Source organism: Scomber japonicus, chromosome 5 (assembly GCF_027409825.1).
Source record: "Scomber japonicus isolate fScoJap1 chromosome 5, fScoJap1.pri, whole genome shotgun sequence".
Lineage (NCBI taxonomy): Eukaryota > Metazoa > Chordata > Actinopteri > Scombriformes > Scombridae > Scomber > Scomber japonicus.
This window is the reverse complement of record NC_070582.1, coordinates 17,291,299-17,302,363: the sequence shown is the minus strand read 5'-3', so window position 1 is coordinate 17,302,363 and position 11,065 is coordinate 17,291,299. Positions and strand designations below refer to the sequence as shown.

General features: G+C 36.5%; 1 protein-coding gene across 1 annotated transcript; it reads left to right on the top strand.

The window, feature by feature from the left end:
- Positions 1-2,220: 2,220 nt before the first annotated feature.
- Positions 2,221-10,176, top strand: etfa (electron transfer flavoprotein subunit alpha). Its single transcript, XM_053318580.1, has 12 exons — positions 2,221-2,325; positions 4,162-4,311; positions 4,422-4,503; positions 4,817-4,899; positions 5,199-5,298; positions 5,540-5,650; positions 5,824-5,925; positions 6,166-6,234; positions 6,335-6,417; positions 7,802-7,867; positions 8,230-8,310; positions 9,704-10,176. Exons 1-12 carry the CDS (start codon positions 2,287-2,289, stop codon positions 9,737-9,739), a joined length of 1,002 nt encoding a protein of 333 aa, XP_053174555.1. The 5' UTR covers positions 2,221-2,286; the 3' UTR covers positions 9,740-10,176.
- Positions 10,177-11,065: the final 889 nt, after the last annotated feature.

Sequence of the window (11,065 nt, the reverse complement as noted above, 5' to 3'; positions counted from 1 at the left end):
AAAGATCCTCGACCAGTGACGTCTGCAGACCTGGACTTCTGTGGGTCCGGGGAGAGGGTGCCATGCAAATCTCCTCCTGGACCCCTGTTCTGTTTTTTTTTCTTCCTTTGGCTTCTTGAACTGGCTGTCAGAGTTATTGTTTGAAATCTTTTGATGATCGAGGACTGCCTGCTTCTGCATTATCTAAGAGCAGTTGTCTCTGTTGACTTGCAGTTTGATGAAGGACACTTTGTGTGATACCAAAGTGTGAGTTTGGGATCGTATTGTTGTTATTTTCTTTATTTCATCAACATCATAATTTCTTAATATTTATGTGGTACTTCACAGGAAGTTTATGGTAACGTTATCATGATGTTTCTATGATTGTATGGGGTTTTAGTCTAGTTGTTTTTTTCTTTCATTTATTCATCATATTTTGTATTTTCCCCATGAAGTTGTGAATGTTTCAAATGTTAAAAACATGTATCGCTGCTGACTATTTTTTTAATCATAACAGTGACAATACATTATTATAATAATTGTTAATATTATTGTGTGTTCTTCTTTTCATAAGTAGAAGCAGTACTATTATTAATATGATTATTATACGTATTCTTATTTTTGTTATTATTACTGTTATTGTTATTATAAGTATTATTATTGTATTATTATTATTATTGTTAATTGTCTGTCAAGTGTTCTATAGTCAAACCTATTTAAATTCGTTTTTTGTTTTCTTACTGAAATAGTAAGTGAGCTACTCACTAATAATCTCACTCACTAGAGAGCCCTCTACTGGATGAAATATCAATACAGAGATGATTGAGTCGCACAGCCTGTACTGAGCTGCATGATTTACAAACATATTTGTTTAAATACAAAGATCCTTTTTTTCTTTTCTGAATGGATTATTCATTAATTCTTGAAAACCTGCACTTAAATGTTTGGTACTTGATAGCCCTGATATAAGTAAGAGAATGAAGGACAAAATAGTTGCCTATTAATAATTTCTCAAAAGAGAGAAAGGGAAGGGTCGATAGATCTTTGGTTTTTATATTTTATTGAAAGGCAAGTCTATATCGTCAAACAGTAAAGACGTTATCACAGTTTAAAGTGAACTCAAATAAACCTTATGAATCAGTCAATGAGTGAATGAGAGACCACTGATGTTTAAAACACACGTGATTTGCGTTCAATTTTATGAAAGACAGAGCAAATGATGAGGCACCTTGTGGTTTAAATTTCTCTTGATCATCTCTTGTGTGTGAAACACAAAATGCCACATTCTGAATATAATCTGCATTATTAAAGTTTTTCAAGTTTAATATTCAACAATCCAGGAAATCTTTTGCATGTACATACATATATCATTTTATTTTAGTTTTGTAATTAAAATAATGTAATTAAAAGTCTAAAGCACACGTTGAGAGGATATGGATGAATAATTATGACATCCAAAATCGTACATATAGGCTGTCACTCTTACAGGACAGTTTCACAACTAGTTGATTTTTCACATATTTGTAATTATACCTGTATTAGTGGTAGAATATTTTCTGAATACTCGTTGGAAAGACAACCATCTTGTTGTTTTCCATCCTATTATTAGTTTTAAAGTGCCTTCCTATTTTATTTTGTCCCTGAAGGAGTAATTGTACAGAATTGCATCCGTGTGTTTGATTTCTTATCATAAAACATCAAGCTGCTGTTTTAGAAAAAATAGTTTTTGCAAATATTAGATATATGATTATCAGAGAAAGACATAGACACATTCTATTTTATCACAATCCAATTGTTAACCATTGTGAATTGCAATTACAAGCAAGTCTTGTAATAGGCTATACAATTTTAATAGTAATGGGCCTAATGATAGTAATACAATACATTAAAACATATATATTAAAATAAATGAACGTAAATCAATATGTTTTCAAAAATGTAAAATGTAATAATCAATTGTATATATACTCTTTTTATTTTGAAGAGATTTTAGAGCTAAATAAAAATGTGAAATCCTCAATGAGCAGAGAAAATAAAGGTCTTAAAAAAAGGACATTTGTGAATAAAAATGTACACCCTTTAAAATCATCAAATTTACAATATAATCAATGTAGGGTCTTTACATACACAATAGACGACAATATCTTTAACAGAAAGGTTCAAATTATGTTTATGAAAGAATTAACAACTCAAATGTCACCAAAATGTTATTGGTCACTATAATCTCGCGAGAATTGGCCTGGGACGTCAGATGACCTTTGGCACAGTTCGGAGTCTGAGAAGAAGCAGCAGCTAGAAGAGTCCAAGATGAACAGAGCTCTCAGCAAAACTAACCTGAGACACCTGGTAAGAGCATGATAGTTACAACTTACAACAGCCTACACAGATAGTATGTTGATATATAATCGCAGAGTAATGTGAAAAACGTCAATTATCATATGACTTGTTTCTTGCAGCAGCTGCTATCGTAGGCTAGCTAATGTAGCCACACAGGTCATGCTCCTCCTGCAAACCGTGGTTATATTTTCAAATAACAGTTGCGTGGCAGCATTATTTGCCTTATTCTGGCATTAACTTTACACATGCATATCTCTTAAAGACACTTGATATAGCTTCAAGGTGACAGTGTTTTGAGCTAATGCTAGCTGGTGGTAGCATAACTAGCGCAGTGGTTATGAAACCTCGTAAACAAACGTTATGAAACTGTTCAGGTGTCATTGACGCTGTAAGTGTTTCAAAGCGTTACTAAACGCATGTAATGTCCGTGAGACATTTGCAAGTCTATAATAAGACGTCACGTCGATATTTTATGTTTTTTCCCCCTCAGTTTTCTTAAGTCTGAGTGAGCAGTAATAACTGATAATGTTCAGTCATGGCCAGAAAAGTCTGGTATCATCCTGATTGAACTGGACTCTACTGTTTCAGACAGAGATTGCAGTGTAGTTTGTTTGCCCTCTAACCATTGGATTCACAATTGCACATTTAAGCTGAGACTTTATGCTATAACCAGTGTACAACAATTGATTATTAACACTGCGTAATGGACAGATTAGAGGGCTGTGCAGGATGGCAATACAAGCAAATTAATGTCCCGGGGTGTATTGAGGAATGTTTCTTTATCTTCAGCTATATTCTTCATCTTCATTTTTTTAATAAATATATTCAAAATGTAATGTATAGTCTAATAGACATTAAGATCTCACAGCTTTATCAGTCATCAAATACATTCAAGTCTGGTAAATTATAAATTAATGGACAACAGTGATTAAAACTCCATGGTATGAAGTATTGACACTTTTCTCCACAACACCTCAGGCTCTTTTACTGCTGCAGCAGCATACGTGTATTATTCTTTCCACCTCCACTGGATTGAAATGGAGGCTCTGCCTTTTAACTCCCAGCTCCCATGGTGAATTGTAGTGTCAGAGCTCCATTGATGATGGCTTTTATCATTCACTGCACACACGCTTGTGAACATAGCTTGATTGAACAAACTCTGGTCAGTTGTTCTGCAACTAAATACTCAGCATTTTTCATCTCGCAATTCATCAAGTCAGAGTTCAGGGTTACGCTCAGCGTTTGTTAAACCTGCATTTTGAAACAGACCCCTGGACATCCTCCTGCCAACATACAGACGTTATCATGGAACCCAGTAGGGCTACAACTACCAATCATTATTTCCATTATTTATTAATATGCTAATGTATTTTTTGGATTAATTAGTTAGTTATTCAGTCTATGAAATGTCAGAAGGTGGTAAAAAAAAAGCCAATCACTGTTTCCCAAAGCCCAATGTGACATCATCAGATGTTTTAATTTGTCTAAACAACAGTCATTGACATGCACTTTACTATCAAAGAAAACAGAAAATATTAATTTGTGTATGTATTAAATAATTTTCACTCTTTTTTTTTAATTACCAAAAGCAATAAATAAATTAAGTGCTGGGTAATTTTCTGCCAATTTATTCATCAATTAACTGATTAATCGTCACAGCTCTAGGCAAATACTCTAAGTACTCTCTAAATAAAATAAACTCTAAATACATTACATAGTTACAGTTGCCATTTAACTTATTTTTAGCATGTAGTGCTATATGTCTTCATAATCTCTCAAATATGACAGACACCAGCAAATCTCTTTTTAGTACACTGACTGATATTTTGACATTTTCTCCAACAGACAGGTCTCCTCCAAAGGTTTCAGAGCACCTTGGTGGTTGCAGAGCACAACAATGAAAAACTGACCCCTATTACACTCAATGCCATCACTGCTGCTACCAAGCTGGGTGGAGAGGTGTCCTGTCTGGTTGCAGGAACAAACTGTTCAAAGGTAGGAAAAACCTTTTGAGAGTTGATTTACACTGAATAGCAATTGAAGTAGCAGAGCGACCACGTAGACCAAGATAATAGGATACATCATGGGGTTTTTGGTCTTCTTAGGTCGTGGCAGAAATCAGCAAAGTCCAGGGTGTGAAGAAGGTCCTGGTTGTTCAGAATGATTGCTACAAAGGTGCTCTTCCAGGTATGTAACACAAATGCAACCTGATTAAGCTTGTAGTCACACAGAAAAGCTATACTGAGCATATTTAGTTTCTTTTTTCTTTTTTAAGTTATAACCTGCTTAAAATCAACTTCAAAATTTGAGATTTTGGGCATATTTACAGCTGATCATGTTTGGAATGTGGGGCATTTTAACAGTACTCACTGAAAGATTCTTTGTCACTTGATTTAATATTTGAGTTTGATAAGTTCATAAGGTGGCTTGAGTCTGTAGGCACAGGCTGACTTTCTGACCTTCAGGCCACCTGATTTTTGTATTGATTTATTTTTTGCAGAGGAGTTGACTCCACTCATCTTGGCAACACAAAAGCAGTTCAACTACACTCACATCTGTGCTGGTGCATCTGCCTTTGGAAAGGTAAGGCACAGACAAGAGGAGTGCCTGTGTATTTGCCCTAAATGCCTTATATTCTAATAGTTTAATGTATTTTTCTCACTTGAGTTTCTGTTCCACTGCATGTCTAGACTTATTAATTCTGACATGCCAAAATCAATGTTAATGTTAATTTTGACTTTATTTTTTGCAGAATTTCCAATAATCCATTAAGTACTTTGTGCTCATTATTTGTTATTGACTACAGCTCTTGTCTTCTTTTTATTCTTCAAATCCACATTTATGATTTGTGCATACTGCTTATTCATCATTTTGTTCCGCAGAACCTGCTTCCCAGAGTGGCTGCCAAGTTAGACGTTGCCCCAATTTCAGACATTATTGAGATCAAGTCTCCAGATACTTTTGTCAGAACCATCTATGCTGGTAAGCCTCATCATTGAATTATAATATAGAGAAAACCAAGATTTTTCATTTTCTTATAATTCTTGACTATTATTGAGTAGAATCATTTTAACTGCCTTTGGGACAGACATCAATGATGCAGACACAGCTGTAGCTTAAAACACTGCTTGTTTTTTGCAGGATTTTGCTCTGGAAAGTTTGCATGGCTACTTTTTAAAATACTTTTTAAACATCTCATGTTAATAATATTTGCATTATATAGGAAATGCTCTCAGCACTGTGAAATGTAACGAGGCCGTCAAAGTCTTCACCGTCAGAGGGACGTCCTTTGAGGCAGCTTCAACAGATGGAGGGAGTGCTTCATCAGAAGATGGTACAGTAGTTTATTGTACATGTTAAGAAATGACTTGAAATGATGGATGTTAAAGCTACTTTTTGACAAAACGTTTCATGGTGTGAAAGGTTAAGATACAGTACTTCTATAATACTAATATATATTTTTGATACAATGATCTTACTTGTTGTTGGTGATCCTCTGATCTGCAGTGGCAGCTTCTTCTGCTACTGGAATTTCTGAGTGGCTTGAAGCAAGTCTGACAAAGAGTGACCGCCCAGAGTTGACCAGTGCCAAGGTTGTGGTGTCAGGAGGTGTGTAATCTTTTTGTGTTGAATTATACGTTATGGCTAAAGCAATGTCACAGTGTCAGTGTCACTGTTCTTAAATATTCATTTGTTTGCAATGCTACTGTCTTTGTGTTTTTGCATTGCTCTGCTACAGGTTGGACTAAATCTTTTATTTAAGAGCAACATAAATCTGCTATATCCTGTTTTGTAGACTTCGGGCTGGAATTGTATGTTTCTTCATGTATGCTTGTTTTATTTTCCCAGGAAGGGGCTTGAAGAGTGGAGATAACTTCAAGCTGCTTTATGACCTTGCTGACAAAATGAATGCTGCAGGTGAGACACTAGTAGCATAGGAACATGTTTATTTTATTACACATATTGGGTGCTTGTTTTTTTAAAACTTATATCTTAACATATATATGTGTATTTACAGTTGGTGCATCCAGAGCGGCGGTGGATGCTGGGTATGTCCCCAATGATTTGCAGGTTGGACAGACTGGCAAGATTGTAGCACCGGTAAGTTACTCCTTTTGTAAATGTAGCAAATCAAGAAAATTAAATTGAAACCTTTTTCAAACCGCAAAATGTGAATAGTTGCATTGAAAAATGTTTAAAGACAGACAAAACTGAAGCTTTATTTACAGTGTCAGGGTGCACAGATTTATTGCTTTTGACAAATGTCTGTTTGCCTTTACACAGCAAGCGTGCAATTCAGTATGATCAGTTCTGTCCTGTAAAAAGGTTAACTTCCCATTATGTGAGTCAGCGATGTTACTCCAGCTATGATTATCCACACATTAGGACCTGCAAAATGCACTTGATGGCACATTTAGGGCTCTAAATGATTTAACTGATCCATTAAAGCAGAGTGCAGAGGATCTCTGGTCAAAGGCTTAGACCAGGCCAGACTGTCCAAATTGGATTTTCCAAATGTTATGACAAGCTTGTTGAACTTGGCTAAGTTAATTAAATATATTTCAAATTTGGTCTGTCTTTTTCACCTACCAATCTAAAAGGGTTCAGTATATTTAATCCAATGAAGGATGCACATATTTAAAACATGTATGCTTGTAAAATAATATATTGTCTGTGTAAAGTGCCTTGAGATTACTTTTTTGTGATTTGGCACTATACAAATAAAGATTGACTGATTGATTGATAGTCAAAGCTGTCATATGGATGTTGCAGCTGAGCACAGGCATGTCAGTTTTAAGAAACAGTTTGGCAGCATTGGACTATAATTATAAAATGATCTTAAAAACAACAATCTTTTCCCCTGTTATATGATTATTAGAGATTAGAGATGCTGCTAGGCTGTATTTAAAGAAGACACTGGATAAGCCACACAAATATGAAGTGTCTTAAAGTATTTTAGTGAAAGGTTTACAAGCTGGAATGACAAAAAGAACTTAGCTTGGCTTGCCCTGTATTAGTATTTATAATCACATGGGAATACTTCATTCCAATACTTCATATATATCCATACTTTCTAAACTGTTAATGTAAGAATGCCAAATGTCAGATTTTGTGGTTATTGTCTGGTTCTTATAGATACGGATATGGGTGCTTTATATATTCTCTCAGGCACCATTGTGCTATGCTCTGCTCTTTCAGACGTTTCAGCTGCAACATTAAATGAGCACTGAAATATTTATTTGGCAATGCATTAAACTGAGAGGCAGACATGGTTTTTCCCTGCAGCTTTGAGGAGATGCGTAGATGGCTGACCCTTTGCACTCGCCCCAGCACCCTCTGATAGATTACACAGCCGTGGTCATTATAACATAAGTCAGCTCTGCTGTACCGCAGTTCTGAGGTGTACTTTTCCCAAGGGCCTGATCTTAAACTTCATGTTTACAAGCAAGTAATGCTTGTCTGGTTGTTCTGTTCATGTCCACAGGAGCTGTACATCGCTGTTGGTATCTCTGGAGCCATTCAACACCTGGCTGGAATGAAAGATAGCAAGGTAAAGTCAGTTTTACAGGTTTTACAAAAATGGGTTATTTAACTTGTAGCCTAAGCTAAGTTCAGTCACAGATATTTGTGTAATCTTTGTAAACAAAAACCAGACATGGCCTTGCTACAAAGGCATTGGTGCCACATGAAGTTAAAATTTGAAGTTGCATACTTTGCGTGCATGTAGACACAAAGTACAAACAGGACCCACAAACTCAATAACTCAGGTCACTATACCCATGGCTTTAAATGCAGTTGTAAGAACCAAAGGTTTTGCTGTTCCTGGAGAACATTTCTGTGACCTAATGAATTTAGGCAGTGTGTTTATTATTTTATTGTGCACGAGACACTGAACATGTTTTTTTTATACAGACTATTGTTGCTATCAACAAGGACCCAGAGGCTCCGATTTTCCAGGTGGCTGACTATGGCTTGGTAGCTGATCTGTTCAAGGTGAGTGTCTGATTGATGTAGCACACTTATGTAACTATGATCCTTCATGAGGAAACAACAAAGCAGTGAAACCAAAACACCACACAAGCACTTGTTATATGGCCTTACGCTGTATGTTTTGATAGTGAAGAGTCCAGGGTGACAGTCAGAAAATAACATTTGCGTTCTCGCTGATAAATTTTGCATGATGCCTTATTCCACCTAATGGAAATGTGCAACTGTTGAATTATTAAGTTCTTGAATTAATCAGAGGATAGTTGTGTCTGGAGCTTCCTGCTACAAGAGAAACACATTAGCATCTCAGGCCATATAAGAAGTGATCAAATAGTTACTTAAAAGGCAACTTCAGTTGTGTGCTCAGCCTCCACTTGCCAAGCCTCTTACACGCCCACTTGCTTTCTTGTGTTTAGCTGGTATTCAGGGATAGTGAGCCAGGCACGTTGGCATGACTAACACTGGAGTCCAGTGCTTCTTGTGAAAGGCTAGTAGGTTATATTGTCATGTGTGTCCTGTCGGTCATGTTTTATTTAGCCCCTCAGTAGTGCATGAGCAGCCCAGGTGTCCTGACAAACTCTGCAGAAGTGATTAGTAATAATAGCTACTGGCAGCAGAGTTGTGACCCACTGGGCGAGCTCATCTTACATGTGATCACTCCTCAGATAGCTGATTAAAATGGATTGGCTTTCTACTTTTCCCCCCAAATGGACAATTGATACCTCAGACAAACTCAGGCAGTGACTGATGACTTTGAAGTTTGAAGTTGCTTGACTCAGAAAGAGAAGCATTTGAATAATTTTCATATTTACCACAAAAGCTTTTGGAATTGTTTTCCTATAATATTACATGGTCTGCATTATCGGGATGTTTGTCCAGGCCAGATGCCTCCCATGTAGAGTCCCACTTTGCATTCATCAACCTTGCGAACACCGTGATAAATATCTGTTTGCTCGCAGCCAGCTGCGGTCTTGATAGATCTCAGATGAAAGACTGTGTGCTCATTTATACCATGAGCAGGAACATGCATGATAGTTTGTGTAATAAACTCATCAATCTTTATTTTATGGAATATGCTGGGGATGAAAATGACAAGCAGAGGCAAACATGAATTCCCACATATGAAGCCTGGAAATATTTCAAGTGGTTGCAGCACCAACTAATGCAGACTAGAAATAGCTTTAGCTTCAATTTTGTGCTTAAATGATTTTCACAGTGTATCTACGTTTAGTCAATAAGTCGTTAAGTTAAAAGTAGACTGGAGCATTTACAAACATGTAGTTTGAGTTGTAAGGTCTGCAGCAAATGCACTTAACAGAAAATTTTTGGTTTGATTTACAACTAACATAAAATGTTGGCAAAATCTTACATTCAAGTCTCTGTTTCATTTTCTATTTAGGCTGTTCCTGAGATGACTGAAGCATTGAGCAAGTGAGGAGGAATAAAGCATCACCAAGCTTCCATCACACATCTGTAACCTGCAGTTAGAAGAATTCAGAGAGTGACCACAGGAACCCGCAGTCTTGCCTTAAAATATTTCTGAAGCTGGGAATGCCTGTGTGCAAATAATTTCACTGTCGACATCTTCTCTCTGGCGGGCATCAGAACTCAGTCTAGAATGAAATGCCAGTTTTTATATACACTTGTGTTAAATGTCAACCTTTAGAGTTGTTCTTACCTTTGGGAGGAGGTTGTTTACACGCCTCCAGTAGTATAGGTCTTGTAACTCGCATTTTACTTTCAGGCACAGTAAAGACCATGTTTGGGAACACACATACATGAGATGTAATTGCTCATAATAAGCTAGAGGATGTGTACTTTTCTGAGATGCTCTTGAAAAATGATGTATTAAATTAACAACTCTCATTCACATTCTGCCATGTTTTTTCCTTTATTGGATTTCCTTTTCAATACCCTTGTTCCATGATCAAGATAGAAAATGCCTGTTGACAGTACAATAAACAGGGTTAGTTTGCAATATTTAAGAGGCAAATCTCGAAGGTTCATGCTATGATAATTTTCTTTCCAAGTTGCATCTTTTATAGTAGCCTCACTTACAGTCCCTCATTATTTTTGGCTGTGATATATAATGATCATACCTATCCAGATATATTTACACAGATTCCAAACCCAAAAGTCATAAAAATACTATATTTTAGACCTGAATGATGGAAATCCATCATATGCAGGCAGATTTTCAATTAATTTGGTGGTGGGGGGGTGGGGCTATGGTTTTTAAATCTCAGTAAACACTGACTCAGCTGGGCTTGGTAAGATTCCAGTCATGGCATCTGGATAAAAACTCTTAAATCATCCACCAGTTGAAGGCTTGCCACACTCGTTCCACCCATACAATTTAGATAAAAATGTTAACATTGCTAAAATAGAAAGACATAAGATTAGAAATAAGTTGAGATCACAACATAGCATCTCAACACTGATCCAATGTACCCTGCAGCAGTCCTTTCAAAGAGGACTGTTCTTTGTGAGTTTGGAGACTTGTTAATAAAATAGTTGATACACCTGCAAGTGTGATAAACCCACGCCTTATAGCTTTGGGGGACTGATGCAAAGTTCGTGGCTCTCTTATAAATTATCTCATCAGTCCAGCATCTCCAATACCTTACAAACTGTATCAGAGGAACTAAGCCCCCAGCACCAACTCCTTCCTGGTTTCACACCCTAGAAATCATGCCACAACTTAATGTATCAAAAGCCATATTTTCAGCACAGACCAGTTGTTTCAGGATTTTGGGGCGTG

What these genes read in the sequence shown, in the direction of transcription:
- etfa (XM_053318580.1), top strand. Translation starts at nt 2,287, where the DNA reads ATGAACAGAGCTCTCAGCAAAACTAACCTGAGACACCTG. An exon ending in CTACAAAGGTGCTCTTCCAG is followed by an intron (nt 4,504 to 4,816) that starts GTATGTAACACA and finishes TATTTTTTGCAG; the next exon opens with AGGAGTTGACTCCACTCATC. An exon ending in TGGTAGCTGATCTGTTCAAG is followed by an intron (nt 8,311 to 9,703) that starts GTGAGTGTCTGA and finishes TTTTCTATTTAG; the next exon opens with GCTGTTCCTGAGATGACTGA.